The sequence below is a fragment of the Mus caroli genome, chromosome 4, assembly GCF_900094665.2.
Source record: "Mus caroli chromosome 4, CAROLI_EIJ_v1.1, whole genome shotgun sequence".
Taxonomy (NCBI): Eukaryota; Metazoa; Chordata; class Mammalia; order Rodentia; family Muridae; genus Mus; species Mus caroli.
The window spans coordinates 11,710,681-11,732,063 of record NC_034573.1 but is presented as its reverse complement, the minus strand read 5'-3'; the positions used below and the strand labels follow the sequence as shown (position 1 = coordinate 11,732,063).

The following is a 21,383-nucleotide window of genomic DNA, read 5'->3' as shown; positions in this document are numbered from 1 at the left end:
CACATCAGCTTAGGGAGGCTAAAGAATAATGGAAGAGAAAACGTACATTGATGTGCCTACCATCCAATCTACAGTGAAAATGACCAAGGCACAGAGTAATTACAAATGTAATTCCTGAAAAGTGTTATGCACAGGAATTTGAATGAGGGCTGGAGAGATGGCTCAGAGGGTAAAAGCACTAGCTGTTCTTCTAGAGGGCCTGAGTTCAATTCCCAGCAACCACATGGTGGCTCACAACCACCTATTTGAGCTGGCGCCCTCTTCTGGTGTGTAAGCATGCATGCACAGAGAACTGTATATATGTTAATAAAGAAATAACTCTTAAAAAATGTATCTAGTACATCTATATCTGTGTTTATATATAGATATAAATATATGTATATCTCTATCTATCTATCTATCTATCTATCTATCTATCTATCTATCTATCTATCTATCTATCCATAACACAGCAGGAATCAATCAGCTAGTGGATGGGAGACTTTGGTCTTTACCCGTAATGGAGTTTCAGGATTTTGAATACTATGATTCTAATAATTACTTAGTAAGTAAGAAACACATTTAAAAAGAGGGGATAATTATAATGTATATATTCACCCCAGAGACAACGTTACCACACAAAAGGAATGGAGTTTGTTTCCTTTATTTAATAAACTGAAACCTTAAAGCATTTATAATTTCTATGTACTATATTAACGTATCTCAGTTGGTCTGAAGTAGAAATGTGTTTCTACAGCTTCCTTTATAAGGTTCAATTATCTTCTTCTTACATTAGGATTATATCTGCAAAGAAAAAAATCGTTAAAGGACATTTCAGTAGAGATTCCATTAATGGGCTGTCAACCTGCAGTCTTCACTTTAGCAGACCACATTAAAACTAAAACAATAATATAAGAACTTAGTGTGGATTTGAATAGATCCCATCTAAACATTTCCCCAAAATGAAGTATATGCTTTGCACAAAAAGCTTAGTGGCTCCAAAATATAATTACTGCTTTATAAGATTTTCTCCTATATAACTTCGGCAGCCAGATGTCTCATTGATTTTTCTTGTACTCATAAAAATTCAGTATCGTCACCATTCTTACCAGTTACTTTACACTATCTACTGTCAATACAATTGTCAAACTGGCTGCAAACATACTGGGGGGGGGGGGGGGCGGCAAGATGGCTGAGCAGGTAAAAGCCCTTGCTGCTGAGCCTGATGACCTGAGGTCAGTCCCCATGACCCACATGGCAGGAGAAAACGAACTCCTGAAAGTTGTCTTCTCAATTCCACACACTCACTATGCCAAGCATACTTCAACACACACATGCCCAAATGCAGGTATAGATAAATATGTGTGCATACACACAATAAATGTGTTTAGAAAAAAGATTAAGGCATCCTGTATTTTAGGTTGAGAAAGAAGGGTGCTCTGTTTCAGCCAGTGTCTACCTGACTTGGTAGTTCATTAGTATTTGAGAGGTAACCATTCCAAAGTTTATTGGGTTTCTAGAAGTCTCAAAATATATTAAATTATAAATTCTTAGCAACTTTCTAAAGCCTGCCATAAAGGAAGCAAAACCAGTTTTGGATCTCTCATCCAATCTTTCATTTTATCCATTTGTCAAATTAAAACTAGACAAATGGTCTGGACTCTTTAATTGTCTGATTCTGAAATCCTTTCCTTTAATTCTCCTATAACAAAAACCTCACAGATTGATAATCGAAATACTTTTGGGACCTTCCCTTGCCTGAAGGATATCATGCAAAATTTAAACATGTCATGATAAGACTGAATCAATCGTAAATCTATAGCCAGGAAATTTCATCAATGTGTTCAAGTAATAAAAATACATGAGTTAAAAGTCAAACTTTCTTTATGTGAAAGTACTGTGTGTCTCTCCTATGTGGACAGAAGAAACAAATATTTGACTGTCATGAACATAACTGAATTATATCTACATTTCTCAAATGGCCTTGGGAGAAAAGTAAAATCTTACCTAAACAGATCATCAGCAAGAGATTCCTCCTTTGCTTGTTGTTTCTGTACCTGTCAAAGTTAACATAATGTGGCTCATTTACTCAGCAGTAAATACCTCCAGATTTCCATACACAAGCTTGTCACTCGTCAGCAAGTGTTCTTCTGTAGTCTTCCCATTCAGCCAACCCCTCTATTTTCATTTCATGCTAAAATCACTGCACGATTGTAGTTAAGTAACTGTCTAGACAATTTCAAAGACAATCAACACAGAGAGCTAGGTTACTGAGTTTCTAAACAGTCTTTCTGGCAGAAAGTTCAGTGCTCTGGGCTCAAGGAAGATGATGGAATATGGGCTTCATTGAAACTGGTTCAGTGAGTGAGGCTGCATGCTGATAAGCGTGATGTGCTGAGTTCAATACCCACGTCTGTATGACAGAGGGAGAGGGCAGACTCCAAAAGTCTGACCTCTGGCCTCCAGGCACATAAAATAGTACGGAAGTGCATGCATACACACACAGAAACATGCAAAACCACAAAATTAAACCTTTTAATTACGGATTTAAAGAGAGACTTGTCTAGCTTGCTCTGAGTCATAGTCATTCCAGTGACCATGACTTGAAAGTGCAAGAATCACGTCATCTGCAGTCAAAGCAGCCTGACAGGCGAACAATCTCCCTTCCTCTTGCTAAATCAGGACAGAGAAGTTTTTGGCCACAATAATTTTCAAAAGACCTCACCAAGCTCCTAACGCAACAGAGTTAGATCAGGGAAAAGCCCCTGCTGCAGGCTCCTTTCTCAAATGACTCCCCAGTCTGACCCTCAAATGTGCAAACCTTAAATCTGGCTCTTGGTGTGCTGGCCGCTTAACCACCTCGTGCCCCCTCATAGACCCTGTGTGCTTGCTTTCTTAGTCAGAACAGAAGGACAAACAGACTCTTCTCCTAAATATGAAAATCTGAGTGGTATTGTTCCTATTTCTCCCTCTGCCCAGAAAGACACCCTCCATTTGTTTTTCCACATTTAGTCACTTTCAAGGCCAACTTATTGAGTACTTACTTAGTGCCTACTACACAATGAGGACCATATTCCAGTCAGGGAGCACAGAGTTAGATTATGTCTGACTCTCAGAAGTGACATCACCACCAATTCAAGGAAACTTTAAGAACTGGCCCAGTGATTGGGAAAATTAAGGGTTTGCAGCATGAGTAGAAGGTCAGACAAAGAACAAAAGTCCAGATGACAGACAGGAGGTAGTGGGGATAAGCCTAGGGCAAGATGTCACTGTGTGGTGTGCTCAGGTGTGTGTGCATCAGCTGTATACACGCCGACCACTGTGGCAACAAACCAAGCGTTTGGCGGCATGCACCCAGCACTCACGAAGCACCTCTCTAACTCCCAGGGAAAGCAACAGAAGATGGAAAAGGCCAACAGCTGCACTGTCATTTAACTCCTCCCAAGCATTCAAGGAGCATTGCTGTGTGTTTGGTGCCGCTCCCTTCTCCTTGGTGTACTGGCTGGTTTTATGTGTCAACTTGACACAGGCTGGAGTTATCACAGAGAAAGGAGCTTCAGTTGGGGAAGTGCCTCCATGAGCAGCTGTGGGGTATTGTCTGTTGGTGATCAAACGGGGAGGGCCCACTGTGAGTGGTGACATTCCTGGGCTGGTAGTCCTAGGTTCTATAAGAAAGCAAGCTGAGCAAGCCAAGGGAAACAAGCCAGTAAAGTAACATCCCTCCATGGCCTCTGCATCAGCTCCTGCCTCAGGTCACTAAAGTCACTTAAGTTTCCTTTTAAGATGAATTGACCAGGGAGATGGCTCTGTGGATGAAGGGCATGCTGTGCAAGTATGCTAGCGTGTGAGCCCTGGCACCCACGTAAGAGCTGGGTACACACAGTCATCTTTGCACTAGGGGAAAGATAGGTAGGGGACAGATGAGCAGCTGGCACTCCAGATTCAGTGAGAGACCCTGTCTCAGAAATAAACAAATGCATACAAAAAAGGGTAATAATAAAAAAGACTCTTGAAATCAAGCTCTGTGCACAGGCACCCCCCACACTCACTCTCACACATGCATATGTATCACCCACACTGACGAGTCACAAGGCTGAAGTGCAATCCCACGTGTGGGGGCCTCCCTTTCTACTTACCTCCATTTCGTGTTTCAACCATTCTTCTAATTCGGTATTCCTTCGAGCATGGTGACCGACTAAGTCTGATCCTCCGATGATGTGTGGAAGCTTTCCTGCTCCAGGAAATGTAGCCTGCCAAAGAGGAAGCAGTGAGGTAAGCATAGTCACAAAAAAGATAACTATTTTTTTAAAAAAGAAATAAGATACAAACAGTGGAAGTTGTGCATAAACGTCTAAGGTGTGTATATTCTATTACCGAAAAGGAGACACAGACACCTGCGCCACACCCATGCATTCCCACCCTTTTCTGCTATTACTGTATCTACTACTAGATATGCCATTAGGACTTTCACATGAATGAAAAACACTTAGAAGTTTTAATTGTAGGTTGTTTTTTTTTTAATTTTTGTTTTGTTTTGTTTTGGTTTGTTTGTTTTGTTTTGTTTTGTTTGAGACAGAGTTTCTCTGTGTAGCCCTGGCTTTTCCTGGAACTCACTTTGTAGACCAGGCTGGCCTCGAACTCAGAAATCCGCCTGACTCTGCCTCCCAAGTGCTGGGATTAAAGGTGTGTGCCACCACTGCCTGTAGGTTTTATTTTTAAATTGCTTTAATTCATTACCTAGCAATCAAAGCAACCCAAAGAAAACAAACTATAGTTTAAAACACTGTATCTTATTCTAAGTTTTTCAAAGTTTAACCTATAATCCCAGCACTTGAAAGGCTGGGGCAAGAAGATAACACAGTTCAAAGCAAGCCTGGGTACATATCACGTTCCAGGCAAGCTCACACTTCATGCAAGACTATCATAAAAAGAAAAAATAGGGCTGGTTCTGGGAGTAAAGGTGCCTGCCATCAAGTCTGTCAACCCGAGTTCAATTCTCATGACTCATACAGTGGAAGAAGAGACATACCTCTCACATGTTGTCCTGTGACCTCCAGACACATATGCTGTGGCATGTGCATACCCTTACATAGAAAATAAGTAAGCAAGCAAACAAACAAATAATCCTACATAAATGTTTTTAAATAAAATGAGAAACAGTGTCAGAACTACTGCTCAGCTGGCACAGTGTCTGCTTAGCATGCGTGAAGGCATGAGTTAGATCCCAGCATGGGATGGTGCATTCCTGGAGCCCCAATACTCAGGATTGGGTGGAGAAAGTTCCAGGTATAAGTGTGTAAATGTGTCTGAGCATGTGTGCACACATGTGCACATGCTCATGTATTATTATTTTAATGAAATTACTTTACTTAGGGTAAAAATGTTCCCCCCAAGAGCCATACAGTTACAAAAACCCCAGTACAGACATGAGAAATCTCCTTTTGAGTGGTTGGTCAGAGGAATCCAAGCAATTCCCAAAATAATATGGACTGTTGCCATAGCCCTCGCTTGCCTCCCAGAAGCTGAAGCAAGTCCTTATTGCTGAAAACACAAGAGTTGGAAGAATCGAGCTGGATTTGGCCTGGAAGCCTCCTTTCTGAAAACTAGCCATCACAGTCCCAAGTAGGAGTGCCACTGAACAGACTCAGTAGGTTCTACTTATTTATTAATTTCTGTGTGGATAACAATAATATCGAAAGGAAAAGAGGCTTTGACGAGGAGTGGGAAAAAGTGGAAGGACTTGGGGGAGTAAAAGGAAGGGGTAAGTGACATAAATACAGTGCACACATCAGGTCTGACAGTGACAGAGTACACAGTTTCACTTATACTATCCCAACCATGAAATTTCACTACTGACTCTATTTCTTTAACTCTCTTATCTTCATAAAGTGCTGAGGTGAAGAACGATTTCAGGTCGTCACAGAGCAACATTAGAACCAGTGTGACTCTGTCCTTAGTAATAAAGCCTCCTTCATTCTTCAGTTGGGGAAAACAGCAGCCTCAGAACGAAGCAATCATTCAGTACATTTCTTTCTAAGTGTCCTAGGTTTATTAATAGTTTGTGTTGTCTTTTAGTAATTTTTTTTCCTTCTGTTTGGTGCAGAAGAAATAGAACAGGTTTTCAAAATACTGCTTTTAGAGGCTGGCCAAGTGGTTCATTAGATAAAGGCACAAGCTATCAATCTTGACAATCAAGACTTCATACTCTAGAACCTACACTGTGGAAGAAAAGAACTGACTCCTGCAAGCTGTCTTCTAACCTCCACATAACACACAACAGAAAACAAATTAGTTTAAAATGCAAAACAAAATACAAAAAAAATCCCATTAACTACTCCTTTTATTTGTATTTAGTGCCAGTGTTGTTTCTAACAACAATGCAAACACTGCCCTCTGGCGACACGGTTAATAAAGACACCTACCTTCTTGAATTTCTTGAAATTCTTCAGTGGACCACAATCATTTATGCACAGATTTCTCGAGGTGTGGTTACTGACGACCAATGACCTAAATTCAGTCAGCAGCAGTTTCCGTGGCAGCTCCTCACTGCTGTCCTGAAGATCATCACGATTCTTAAGTGGACATTAAATGGGTAGATAAGATCAGAAGGCAAGGGAAATCTATTTGTCATTTAGAGATCTACAGAAAAAAAGTCCAAATACCCAAGGGAAAACAGAGTTGTTTCTGGCACCTGAACTTTGTGTTTGGGATCAATCATATCTATTTCAAAACCAGAAAATGACTCAGGAACTCTACAGTTCTGAAAACATCTCTAGCATGTCCACCTAGAAGACTATAATGTGTACAGTATTTTTCACCTAGAGGCTACCTCAGCAAGCTTCCTTCTTATAGACATTCTCCTGACATATGTCACCACAGTCTGCCTCTTCCATTAATACTGGGTGCCATGACTATTATCTAGAATTCTGATCACACTTGGTCCTTAACTGATAATCTGTTCAGTGAGGTTCTGTGCTTATGTAATTTACTACTATCGAATTGGCAGTAGGTTTTACACTGTTAAAATCTGCTCTATGATACTGAAACACATTCTTTTTTTTTTTTTTTTTTTTTTTTTTTTTTTTTTTTTTTTTTTTTTTTTTGGTTTTTCAAGACAGGATTTCTCTGTATAGCCCTGGCTCCCCTGGAACTCACTTTGTAGACCAGGCTGGCCTCGAACTCAGAAATCTGCCTGCCTCTGCCTCCCGAGTGCTGGGATCAAAGGCGTGTGCCACCACTGCCCGGCTACTGAAACACATTCTTAACAAATGTGATTTCAGAATATAGAATTGCAATGTATATTTCCTGCTTTATATTTTTATAAAGCCTTTATTTTCTGCTTATTTTATATTATAAAAAATGATGTTAGACAAAAGGAAATCTGAGTGGGTTTGTTGAGTTCAAAATGGCTCATAAGTCAGCAGAAACTACATGCGAAGCACTTGACCCAAGAACATATGAACATATAATGAACATATAATGCAGTGATTGTTCAAGAGGTCTGGCAAAAGAGGCAGGAGCTTTGAAAATGAGGAATGTGGTGGCAGCCATCAGAAAGCATGGCCAAGAAGTGAGCAGTCGTAAGAAGAAGATCTTACAGCTACAAGAGAAGTTGCTGAACTGGGACCATGGGGACCGGTCAACTATTGCTCAGCATCTGGAGTAAACTGGAAAGGTGAAAGGGGTGCCTGTGAGCTGAGCAATAATGATGATGATGATAAGAAGTAAGTAACACATCAGCTTGAGTATCATCTATCTTCTCTTATCTATACAACACACCATGTCTCAATCAGACTGTGATGTGCAACACAAATCAGTGATGGCTACTTTACTGGATGGACGAGAAGCTCCAGGGCATTCACCAAAACCAAACCTGCACCCCAAAACCATGTCACTGGCTGGATGCTGCTGGCCTGACCCAGTGCAGCTTTTCAGTTACTTCCTAGTAAAACCACTGCATAAGAAAAGATGCACAACAAACCAATGAGATGTGCCCAAAGCTACAATGGTTACGGCTTGCACTGATTGTCAGAAAGGCCCCAATTTTCCTTGACAACATCTAACTGCACACCACACAATCAATACTTCCAAAGTTGAAATGAATCGGGATGGGAAGCCTTGCCCCATCCACCACGTTCTTGCCAGCTGACTACCACTGCTTCAGGCATCTTGCCACTGTTTTACAGGGAAACACTACCATAAGCAGATATGCTTTTTAAGAGTTCCTTGAATCTGGGTTTTTATGCTACCGGAAAAAAATTCATTTCTCAGTGGCAAAAATGTATTGATTATAATAGTTCCTATTCTGATTAACAACAATGTGTTTGAGCTTAGTTATGACTGTAGTGATTTAAAATTCATAGCCTGGATCTGCAATTCTCTTTATTTCTAAGTTAATCCTTATCTAATCTAATTCATCCTGATACTTACACATCAAGGCTGACCATCCTAATTCTTTTTGTCTTTTCCGGAGAAAGGGTCTCACTATGAAATCATGGCTAACCTGAAATTTGCTATGTAGCCCAGGCTTGCTTAGAACTTACGGAGCTCCACCCGCTTCTGCCTTACTAGGAATAAAGGCATAGGCCACACCCAGCTATTAATCCTTTTAATTGATGAACTATATAATTTATATGCAAGATGAGTGCAGATAGAAATAACAACAACAAACAATGCCCCCATAGAAGCTCCTCTGATGCTAATGAATGTAATCAGAACCTTACTTAAGTAAAACTGGCCTAGCTCTTTTGGAACTTACAGGCACCACATCTACATTACCATATTTTGATATAAACAACAACCCTGCTGGAAAAGTTTCAGCTGTCAGCTGTTTTATAAACAAGTTTCCTTAAGAAAACCATTTGCTCAAGACTGTATCCATGCAGTACAGAGAAAGCGGTTAAACCTAAGATTCTCTATACTCTTTAATGTCTCATGGCTACAGCATAATCTCTTTACAGAATAGGCAAATCCCTAAATGGACCAGAATTATAAAAAGAAATGTAAACTGTCAGAAATGTCTATGATGGTAGTCATTTTAAGTCAAATGTATGCAAGAATACAGCAATTTCCTTACAGCTATTTCCTGTTTTGTTGACCACGACTCTGTCTGAAGTTCATCTTTCTTTTCTCTTTCATCTTCTTGCTAAAAAATAAAAATCACTGTTCATAGGAGTTGTAAATAATCTCTTTAAAAACCTCAAAAACGATCATGCTATGAACCTGGAAATAAAAGTAAATTATATCCAACAAAATGTAAACACAACATAAAGTCATAAAATCATAGCCAGAAAATTACATTACCAGTTAACCTATATTGTAAAAAATGGTAAAGAAGATGCTCTATCTGGCTGGGATGGTAGACTATCAATAAGCGCTGACCAACCTTCCTGTATACACATTTACAAAGACAGATCCTCCAAATGGGTTAAGAAAATCAAATGAAGAATACTCTAACTGAGTAAGGTTGGTTAACTATACCATTCCTCTATGTGATGCTTGCTGTATCATGCTGTCCAAGTAACTAGAAACGTCGATTGAAGGGCTCGCAGATCCTCTCTATATATACCACTTCTCTCATATACAAGAGAATCAGCAATTACCTGAAAATTACAAGGTGGGGGTTTTTGTGCTTTGTTTTTGTTCATTTGTTTTTGGTTACAGGGTCTTACTATGCAGGCCTGCCTGGCTGGGAACTTACTAAGGACACCGGGCTGATCTCAGATTCACGAGATATGCCTGCCTCTGCCTCCTGAGTACCAGAAAAATAAAATATCCTTAATACTTTTTGAAACCTTTCTGAAAAGATTCTTACTAAAAACAAGTTAGTTCTAGAATATAGTGATCTATTTTTAAATAGATCCTAACTTGTTTATTCTCTCTTAACTCCTACATTTTATTTATGACGTCATCCTTAAATCCAAAGGGAACCACCAATACTAGCCCCTCCCCCAAACCAAAGCGTGACGTCTCAAGAGGAGAATCTGGGCTCAGCTTAGGCTGCACTACAGCATAGGTGGACAGATAAAGCTCCAAGGCAGCACTCCTCAGGAGCTTGTGAAACGGATTGCTGTCTGCCACAGAAAGAGCCACTTACTCATCTGCTCCTCCTGGAGACAGGCAAATGGGGCATCTAGTTACATAGTAAAGTGCCACGGTAACCTTGAGGGTCCTCTGGTCCCTATTAATTTGTATCTGTTGTTATGTGTACCAAAGCCCCCTACACTCCCATGATGCTCCGGTTTACAGGCTTCCCTCCCCTGACCCTACAGATACCTTTTCTTTATAATGAGTGAGCGCCGCTCCCCAATTTCTCTGTGCACCAGAGAGATATCTCTGTCTGCTAGGTTCCTCTCTGCCCCAGAGAGGTAGCCATGCTGCTTCAGACCTCCCCAAATACCTGTGGTTATTCTCTCTGTTGTATCTATAGTAAGAACCTTTCCTGACATATGGAGTGCTCTGACGGGTGGTTTGCTGCCCCCTTGCTTACATCAGTTTACTGTAAGTTTCAAGATAGTAAAATACGAATAAAATTATACAATGAGACCATATACCACAGTGTCATGGTTTGAATATGCTTGGCCTAGGGAGCGGCACAATTAGAAGGTGTGGCCCTGATGGAGTAGGTGTGTCACTGTAGGCGTGAGCCTTAAGATTCTCATCCTAGCTGCCTGGAAGTCAGTATTCTGCCAGCAGCCTTCAGATGAAGATGTAGAACTCTCAGCTCTGCCTGCGCCATGCCTATGTGGACGTTGCCATAATCCTGCCTTGATGATAATGGACTGAACCTCTAAGCCAGCCCCAATTAAATGGTGTCCTTTTAAGAGTTGCCTTGGTCATGGTGTCTGTTCACAGTGGTAAAACCCTAACTAAGACATACAATAACATAATTTTATTTTCTAATTACATTATCACGAATCCTTACATATTAAATAAAAGCCTTTTGTTGTTTCACAGAATGCTATTTTAATGGTGTCCATGGGTACATGGTACTCAATTTTTGTCTCTTCCTATCTGGATTCTAACTGTGAGGCAGAGGCAGAGGCAGAGGCAGAGCAAGGGCTTCTGAGACTCAAACTACAACCACTCTTCTGCAGGTCTGTGCTCACTGTATGCAGTGGGTCACCTGGGACAGAGTTTAAGGAAAAGAAGCCAAGGCCATCTAAAGATCTCAACTGCAATCACAGCACTCAGGACATGAAGGCAGAGGGACCAAACTTTAAGATGATCTGTCCCTATGCATCTCATTTGAGACCAGCCTTGGGTACCTGAGATCTTGTCTCACAATACAGTAAACAGTTACGTACAGGAGCGCTGTTGCTTTCCGGCTCTGATCCACCATTCAGGGGCCGATTCCTCTCTGCATCCATCCTTGGCTTTTTTCTGATGGTGACATCTGCCTCCTGCTTTTCAACCTTCACTTGAACTGCCAACTCTGGCTTTGTACTCCTCAGTAACTCTTCCAATACTTCCTCTTCTGTAGCTAAATCAACATCTTTTCTTTTTCTTGGTCTAAGAGTTTCTGTGGGAAATGGTTTCCTGTCAGGACTCTTCCTGTTGAGTTTTATGTCCATCCCACCCACAGATGAGGTGTCGGCTTCCCTGTCCAGGGTCTCATTCTGAGACTGATGCTCCTTGCTTTTCCACAGTGAGGGTCCGGCAGGTTGTGTTTGTTCTAAAAGAGAACAGGACAGCTCCATCCTGGATGATTTGCATGAGGACAGTTCTGGATTGTCTTCATCCCTTTCCCTTCTGTTTGAAAAGGAAAACAAAGTTGGAATGAGGGATTTTGTTTAATCTGTCATTATTTACTACTCAGGCCAGGAAACTCATAACCTTCCCCTGACTTTATTAGCAATATTACTGAAAGTCAACCTTCCCAGTGGTGTGTGCTTCGTATTCTTTCTACTGTGTTGACAGGACAGACGGATCCTGTGTTTAAAGCATTTGAAGAGCCCTGTCCCCTCTGCTAATGTAGACTCATCCAATAAACTAATGTGAGGGAAAAGAGAAATATATAAAAATACACAGGGCCCGCTGGCAAAAGGCAGCACCTTATTCAGCAGTGTAGGGAATTCATGGGCAATGAAAACCTTTCTACCTGATGAGTTAAAGAGAGCTGGAGTCTAGAAATCAAGAAATCAAGCCAAACAGGCTAAACTTAGAACACACATCAACTGAATACTGGAATTAGTATGTGATCATGTCTCTAACAGTCCTCTATACAACAGTACATCATTCACTCAAGAAGTACTAAACAGTTTGCTAACACACATTTTACAACAGTGCAGAGGAGTGACACTTGCTCTCTGCTTTCATGGTTGTCAGAGATCTGAGTACAAAGCTGGCTGCAAATGTCCAGTAGAGGAGAGGTGACTTCAGGGAGGCAGAGAGGAAACAATTAAGGATTACACCAAAGTAAACTACCCTTTTTTCCCCCCTACCTTCCAAGATAGGTTATTATAGAAAAAGACGAGAAAGATGACTCTGGAACTTTGGTTTGATTAATCTTTCTTAAAGACAGGCAGCACACAAAAACAAAGCTAAAGTCTTAGGAAGGTGAAGAAACACGAAGTGCAGTCTGTATAATGGGCCTAGTGGGTTTTAAGGACAAAACTGAGATGGAGCCGGGCGTGGTGGCACATGCCTCTAATCCCAGCACTTGGGAGGCAGAGGCAGGCAGATTTCTGAGTTCAAGGCCAGCCTGGTCTACAGAGTAAGTTCCAGGACAGCCAGGGCTACACAGAGAAACCCTGTCTCAGAAAAAAACAAAAAACAAAAAACAAAAAACCAAACAAACCTGAGATGGAATAAGCTAAGAAATAAAACCAGTAGGCCAGCAAGATGGCTCAGCTGATGAGGGCCACTAATCCTGACTGTACTGGATGGGTTTGTATGTCACCTTGACACAAGTTAGGTTATCATAGAGAAAGGAGCCTCACCTGAGGAAATACCTCCATGAGATCCAGCTGTAGGGCTATTCTCAATTAATAATGGGCTAAGGTGAAGGCCCAGTCTATTGTGGGTGGTGCCACCCTGGGCCGAAGGTCCTGGGTTCTATAAGACAGCAGGCTGAGCAAGCAGTGGGAAGCAAGCCAGTAAGCAGCACCCCTCCATGGCCTCTGCGTCAGCTCCTGCCTCAGGTTCCAGCCCTGCTTGAGTTCCTGCTCTGACTTCTCTCCAGGATGGATTATTACTTGGAAGTGTAAGCCAAACAAAACTTTTCCTTCTCAACTTGGCTTTTGTGGTCATGGTGATTCATCGAAGTGATAGAAACCTTACTAAGACACTGATAATCTGCAGTGGCTCCAAGGATCCACATGGTGAAGAGAGAGAACTGACACCTACTAGCTATCTTCTGACCTCCAAAAACGTCACACACACACACACACACACACACACATTTCTAAAAACCCAAATACATACTTTCTATAGATAACATTCTGTTTATTTTCCAACAAAACAGGCTAAATACAATACTGCTCTATAGTTATCTGTCTATTGAACTATGTGTTTCAGAGACACAGTAGAGGAATTATTGACAACATACCTTTTTCTGGCGCATGGCTGGAAGTAGTTTTTGATGGAGTTCTGCTGCTGCTGAGAAGTCCAATCCTTATTTTTACTTGCAACAGGAAATTTCATTGGAGAAAGCTGATAGCTCGGGGACTTTCCCCTAACCAGCGTATTTGATGCTAGGTTATTAGCTTTGGAGCTTGGTTTAGGGGCCTCCTTTATATTGAATGTTTCTTCTGAAAGCTTCCTAGAGCTTTGTTCCAGTCCAGGGATCTTTACTTCTTCTGGTCTTTCACTCAAAGGCATACTATAGGGAAGGACAGAGAGGCAAACAACTAGTACAACAACGTGTACTCACAAATAAAGCTCTCTAAATGTTCTGATAGAAACAAATTCAGAAGTGTAGAAAATAATTCAGCTAGCATATTTTCCCATTCCAAGAGAGAAGCACCCTGGCTGTCTAGTGCCTGAAGGGTGACATCATACTCTTGGCACACAGCCCAGCAGGCTCCCCACAGCACACACCTTCAGATACTCTCCCAGAAACACTGCCAGATACACTCACGACCCTAACCTAGCATCCCACTGTATACTCAACAAGGTGGTAGGCCTGGGTAATTTTTATTTAAACATTTTAAAATTATCTTCATGAAAGAAAGTGTTATAATAAAATACAGGAAATCAAGAAAACTATATTACTCCAGCATCACACATAGATTGCTGTGTGTGCATTTAAATCACCCTGGACAAACTGATATCTGACTACCTAACCAGATGGTAGTCTTTACTGTAGAACTCCAGACTACTAGAGAAATATTTTATAGACATACATTGTTTTGTGCAATATGATTGAATGGACCAAAAAACAAAAATAATGCCGGGTGACACAGAGTAACCCTGTCTTGAAAAACCAAAAAAAAAAAAAAAAAAAAAAAAAAACCACTTTTAAGCAACAACTACTAAAAATTAACTATTTCTTTTACAAGTTCTGTTCACAATATAATAGTATAAATTTATATACAACCTAACATAGTGTATTAACTATCTTAATAGAACATGTTTTTGTGTAATATTAAAAATAAGACATAAATGAAAACTATCACAGAGATAACAAAAGCCAAACAGAATTTTTCAAATAAGAAAAACCATAGAAAAATGACATGTATGGATGAATATTAACTATCTAGATATCCAAGATGACTTAATACATTATCTCCCGAATTATAAGAAATATTTAATTATAGGTATTATGTAAAATGGCAAAACAGTCCAGAAGTTCCTCCATCCTGTATTCTTACTGAGGCCATTTCAGGTTTAACTAGAATTTGACCTCTTGATAGAGAATCAATGGCAAATTACCCAGCTCTACTCTAGGACTCAAGGCCAAGATGCCCCAGCTAATTTATTTTAGTGTCTGTTACACTGTCCGTTTGTGTAACACTCCCTGCTCCATAGCTGCTGAGGATATGGTTTTTGCCTTTCAAAGCCTCCTGGTCTAAATGCTTAGGGCTACACTTAGGTCCAAATACTTAAATGTAGTCCAGGGGCCTGGAAAAAAACCTTTTAATTGGCGACAAGCTGTGTCTGTGTGGTCATCGCTGGATGGCTATCTGTAACAATTATACAAACTAACACATTTATAATAATATATTCAAATTCAAGAGGAATATATTCTAAGACCACCAGGCACTTGAGGCCTGAATGCAATGATAGTGCCAAATTATGTAAATACATATTTTTATGTATACATATCACTAATTTATAAAGTAGGCTTAAATTAGCGGTTAACAGTAGAAACTAAAACATCAGTAATTACCATGTACTATAATAAAAGTTACATGAACGTGGTGTCTCCCAAACTATCATATTGCACTATACCCACCCTTCTTATGATAAGACATAAAATAATCACTACGTGATTAAAGAGATGCATGATTTAGGCACTGTGAGGCAGCATCCGGCTACTATGTAAAAGCACATGAATGTAAGCACTGAAGCACTAAGCCAGTCACTCCAAACCACAACAGCTATTAGTGACCAACAGGTAGGTAGCATAGACAGCAGGAACCCACTGAACAAAGAAATACTGTACATGCAGGTAAGATAACGTGACAGTGGCTCTCAATCTGTGGGTCGTGGTCCCTTTGGGGGTTGAATGACCCTTTTACTAGGGTAACCTAGGACTATCAGAAAATACAGATATTTACACTAAGATTCATAATAGTAGCAAAGTCACAGTTATGAAGTGCCAACAAAAGAATTTTATAGTTGGGGTTGGCCACAGTATAAGGAACTGCAGTAAAGGGTCACAGCGTTAGGAAGGTTGAGAACTGCTGTGCTACGATATTTCATCATGCTCTTCAGAAGTGTAAGTTAAAACTTAGACATTTCTAGTTTCAGCAATTTTTCCATTCAATACTTTTAGACAATGATGTATTGTGGGTAATTAAAAATACATATATGTATGGGCTACTCTATTTTAAATTTATTTCATTAGTCACTAATACTTTTTCTCTTTAAAACACATTTGAAAGACTAATAAAAATTACCCTACAGCAGTAACAGAACAGCTTGTAGACTAACTCAGCTCTGCCACACTACCCCCCTCACTTAGCTACCTGGGGTCTACAGCTACTCTGATCCTACAATGACAGAGTTAAGCATCTCTAACAAAGTTCAAGACCCCACAGGTCTGTAACACTTCCTTGCTGAAAGAACTACATCCAACAAAGGAATGCTGAGAGTGGGAGAAAGTCTTCCCCAATACCAAACGGTCAGCCCTGAAAACATTCATACAAGTGATACTACACAGACTGAGCGGATTGTAGGTATGCATTTAGGAATACAAATAGGCACGCACACACAAACACACACACACACACCTAAGAAAAAAAAGAGGCTATGAATTGGGGGGGGGGGGGGAAAAGGGAAATTTTGGGGGNAGGAAAGGAAAAAAAAAAAAGGGGTAATTTTTTCAAAAAAAAAAAAAAAAGGAAGGGAAAGGAAGGAAAAAGGGAAAGGGAAAGGGAAAGGAAAAGGAGAGGGAGAAAAAAATTGATGATCCTTGTGAGATATCATTTTCCCTGGCGCTCCGTTCCATGCTTTGTCTTGATAAAAACAGCAACTTTTCTTGAATATGGCCTTCCTGGATAGAATCATTGCAACAGCATGCTGAGATGCTTTACCATGTATCTGCTGGTTCTGATTCTGTGTCAGCTACGTATGTGGTCATATTCATTGGAGCACTTGGGATTATTTTTCCATTGGCTGACAGGACTTGGGAAAGGCTTGGTCCTGGAGTCGTTGTCTTTAATTCTGTACATCATGCAAGAAAAAAAAAAAACAAAAAACACAACTATTAAGCATAAGATGGAAACAATTATAAAAACCTCAAGTTGTTTTGGGGGGCAACATAAACAGATATATGGACTGCAATAGGAAGCCAGAGGGACTGTCTCACCCTGTCACTCTGAACATCAAAGCCAGTGGCTCTTGAGGGCTTTGTGAGACACGCACTTACAATCAAATAAAGCACCCAGATGTCTTGGTGACTTCCCAGGATATTCTGAACTGAAGAATTCCAATTTGAAGTAAAACCTGTTTCTGTGGTGTGTAAATACAGCTGAGCATTAAACAGAAACAGAGGCCAGATGCCACAAAGGAGGCTAGGATGCAAGAAGCTCCTGCCACAGGGCCAGTGGCTATTTTCATGCTTATTGTTTATGCCTTAAATGACTGACACATTTGGCCCCCAACCCCATAATATCCACAACACAAAAGGCAAACGCTACGTCTAAAAAGTTGGACAGATCTGTAACAGACTGAAGGGATGGCCTCCTCAGGAATATGGTGATATGTAGGTTAGTTTTCTTGTTAAAGGGTGAAGACTTCATCTTTAGCTTCTAAAGATAAACTCTGGGAATTCTATTCGTGAACTCTGGGAAATATTAATCATAACACAACTCCAGCAAAAGAAGTTATGTGACATGTTTAAAACGTCCCAAGCACTTCAAATTATATATTTGTGAAGCTTGGTCAGCAAGAGAAACAAATGTGCTTCACTTAGCACATCAGACTATACACATGCAGCAGCAGGTCTCAGCAGCTGTGATGTAAGAACTGGCTTGAATGGATTATCTGGTTTATAAACTCATATTAATGTACTAACTTCTCTCTACGTTAGTTTCCTTGCCTATACAATGTATAAAACATCTTTTAAAAGACTTTTGTTTCAAGCTAAGTTGTAATGATGCACGGAAGATTCTTCCGATAGCTTCTATACATGCAAAGGCAGCAGTGATTATTACTCATCAGTATGCCTGATAGTCTCTCTATACCTAACCGATTCCTAGTCAAAACTCTAATTTCAAAGATTCCTCATCTATTTAAACCAAGGTTGCAGAACACAATACAGTATACTGCTGCCTATTTCACAGGCACTGTTTAGCACGCTACAGCAGCCGCAAGTTTAAGTGGAGAGCATGTTCTCCACCTTGTCTATTAGCCGAAGTCCAAAACCTGCTCATGAAAGCAGGCAAAGAAAAGCTACCAGGAGAAATAAACAAAAAACTCTCTAAAGGACCCTGTCCCGAGGCACAGAACAATTCCCATACCTAAGGCTCAAGGAACACTGTAGAAGAGGAGGCAGAGGTCAGAGGATCAGGGGTGTGCAAGATACTACATTTTCTAGTAGTGCCAGAAAAACACCCAAAGTTTCACCAACATGACTGCTGAAACATGACCTAAATAAGGTCAACAACAATAGACATGCCGGAGTGTAGCAGGATGTTCCCTGTCCAATTAATTTAAATATTAGTCACATGGACTCAAGCTCTGGAATTCAAACTAAGAAACAGCTAGCAGGCTGAGGTCCCCTGCTGTGGCAGTGCAGGCTGCTCTGAGTCACAGAGTTGTAGAATGGAATGGAATTATTTGCTTTTAGGAAAGATTTATATACAGATTTTGACGAAGTCACATGGGGAATTTCACCCCCAGTTTGGAACTAGGATAGGGAAAATTAGTCACTGACTCCAAGTAGAGAGGGCGGTGATAATCATTGCCTGCTATGGACAGGTATTAATTAACAATGTCTGTGGTCCAGGTAGAGAGATCAACAGAAAAATATTATAACAGGTATTAATAAAATAAATAAAATATTCCTGCTTGGCAAAACAGATAAGGCCTAAGAACAGGCACATGCAGTATTTTATTTTACTTCATTTGTTTGGGATTGTTTTAATTTTCAAAATGGGTGTGATTTTGAGTTTTGTGGTTATATTATTTCTCTGGGAGAGAGGTCAAAATAAAGATTTTCTGATTACTGGCTAAAGAATATGCTGATTTGGGAGAAAGGTTTTGTCTTTGCGTTTTTAAAAAAGGTGATTATGTCTATCCACCTTCCAGAGTAAGGTGGATCAGACCTGATAGAGGGAGACCCCCAGAGAACCAGATTCCAGAAAATCAAAAAAAAAAAAAATTATCTTGATGATACTAAAATTTTGTTTTTAGATTTGTATATTACAGAATATATAACCTTGGTGAGTCTCATCGTCAGACATGCTGTCCTGATTGAACTCCTGGTGTCTTGGACTTTCAGCCAGATCCACTCAGGACACAGGCATCAATGACTAAATCAATCATTGGTGTGGCCTTCTTAAGGCCCTCCCAACCCTTCTCCCTACCCCTCCCCCTGACTTCAAAAATATCCCCATATTCAGCTTGAAGAAATTATGAAGAGTCATTGCCCCAGCTCCTGGGCTTTGGTGTTGGAGGTGGTTATTCTAAGGTTGTCTTTCTAGGGGATTTAGAAATGGTCATAATTGGTACAGGGAGGAAATAGCTAGAATTGACTGTATAGCCATAATCTCAATTAGTAGAAATCTTTATAATCATTATTATGTTGAAGTCATAATTTCTTATTCTGGTACTGCATTTATTTTGATGTAAAATCAAGGGTTTTATTGGTATAAATTTCTTCTACTGATACAAGAATTTCAAAAGTACAGGGCTTAGAACCAGTTCTTCTATACCTGTCATTATAAACTGATCTGAGATGACTAAGCCTGCAAGTTAAGGGCCAAATAGCAAATTCATGGCTTTGAGTTTATTGTTAGGGTTTTTTCAGATATTTAATTATAAATAGCTAAGAGTAGTTAGTGGAGAACAGCCCTGATTACTTTACATATATAGTTGGTTTACAAAAACATCAGAAATCCACAGAGCCGGGCAGTGGTGGCGCATGCCTTTAATCCCAGCACTTGGGAGGCAGAGGCAGGCAGATTTCTGAGTTCGAGGCCAGCCTGGTCTACAGAATGAGTTCCAGGACAGCCAGGGCTACACAGAGAAACCCTGTCTCGAAAAACCAAGAAAAAAAAAATATTTCCACAGAATGTGATATTTAATGTTATTTATTCACTTGTTGTTGAGACAAATCTGCTAGTAACAGCTCCTCATTTATGGATCCAAAGATGCAGCTGAGCATCTATCTATACCTCCAGGTAAGGCTATACATTGTGACTAGGTGGCCACTGGGCAGAAATTGCCTATCTCTCCTACAGAGCTGTGTTCTTGAAAGGACACAATTTACAGGTTAGGACAGCTTAGTTCTTATGAGACAGAATAGGATAGTCCTTAATAATTCCTGTTTTTCAAAGGTCTGTCAGATGGTCCTGGGCCAGAATGCTGAAGACTGATGCTCCAACTTCCTGACTTACTGGGGCTGTATACGTAGGCAGCTGAATCTACAATTTGTCTCAGTTCTGGAAACTGCGTTAGGCTTCCTATATTTTCAGATATATTTGTCATTCTCAGATTTCTGACGGGGTTGAAAGACTACTTATAGTCTCATAGCCATTCTAGGCTATTTACATTGAGAGAGCAGATTTGAAAGGATTGTTTTCAGCTGGCAGACAATCTATAAAGCCAGGACATAAGTCAGGTGAAGAATTATAAATCATTTAATTTAGGATAGATGACAGTGTTCTATTTTATTGTCAAAAATGTTGGATGGGGTATTAGGTCTACCTTATACCTTGTAAGTTACAAAATGGTAATAGTTGTGCTCAATCTATATTTGAGAGAAAAGTTTCTTTTTATTTGAACAGAAAAGGTGATGTTTAGCAGGATTTTCCTTGTTGAATTAATTTAAATATTAGTGTAGCAGGAGGCCTGTGATCCAAAGGGAAAAGGAAGGTGGAGCTAAGAATTTCAGAGACAGAGATCGACTTGGAAAGAGGAGAGGAAGCAAGATGGAGGGTGAGGACCTGGATGATGCAGAATGAATGTGATTTTAAACAGCCACAGGTAGATTTAATATCATATAGGGATAGAAAAAATGGGGTAACTTGTCTAATCTAGGTGAGCAGCTTGTACCATTCTCAATTTGCCAGAAATTACTGTGTGGGCATCTTGTGAATTGAGAATTTATTGATATATAAGTCTGACTGATTAATTATAAGCTTCTAGAGTTTTGTTTTACTGGGTTACTGGAATGTAGGACCACTGTCCACAGGGGGTTTATGGCCGAGAAGGAACTAGCAGCTCCATAGACAAGCAAACCATGGCTATCAGTGGCTGCTGGGGCTAGCTAGAGGCAGAGAGACCAGCCGGGCAGAGAGTAAGCAGCTCAAGTGTGGAAATATGCTGTACTCTCTTTAATATTTCCCCTAACACCGGAGTGGTCAGCAGAAAGCCCAGGAGGCCTCAACCCTACATAAACAACTACAGGCAACTGAGGAATGCTCAGAGCTGGACAGATTCTCTTTTCTAGAGAAGAGCACACCAACTGGTTATTCAGTACCAAGTGGTCACTCCTGAAAACATACAAGTAAAACGAGACTGAGCAGGTAATTTAGTAATACACACACACACACACACACACACACACACAC

General features: G+C 40.3%; 1 protein-coding gene across 6 annotated transcripts in view; it reads right to left on the bottom strand.

The window, feature by feature from the left end:
* Positions 1-407: 407 nt before the first annotated feature.
* The window catches only part of Nbn (nibrin), a 36,119-nt gene continuing 15,143 nt past the window's right edge, over positions 408-21,383 (bottom strand). For 3 of the 6 annotated variants that reach the window (XM_021160787.2, XM_021160788.2, XM_029476365.1), the window contains 8 exons: positions 16,680-16,809; positions 13,529-13,801; positions 11,286-11,730; positions 9,056-9,124; positions 6,402-6,551; positions 4,116-4,229; positions 1,987-2,036; positions 408-783 (listed from right to left, as the gene is read on the bottom strand). In XM_021160787.2, coding sequence (XP_021016446.1) covers positions 756-783; positions 1,987-2,036; positions 4,116-4,229; positions 6,402-6,551; positions 9,056-9,124; positions 11,286-11,730; positions 13,529-13,801; positions 16,680-16,809 — 1,259 coding nt within the window. In that variant the 3' untranslated portion in view covers positions 408-755. The remainder of the gene's footprint in view (positions 784-1,986; positions 2,037-4,115; positions 4,230-6,401; positions 6,552-9,055; positions 9,125-11,285; positions 11,731-13,528; positions 13,802-16,679; positions 16,810-21,383) is intronic. The other 3 variants (XM_021160786.2, XM_021160789.2, XM_029476364.1) reach the window with 2 other exon arrangements.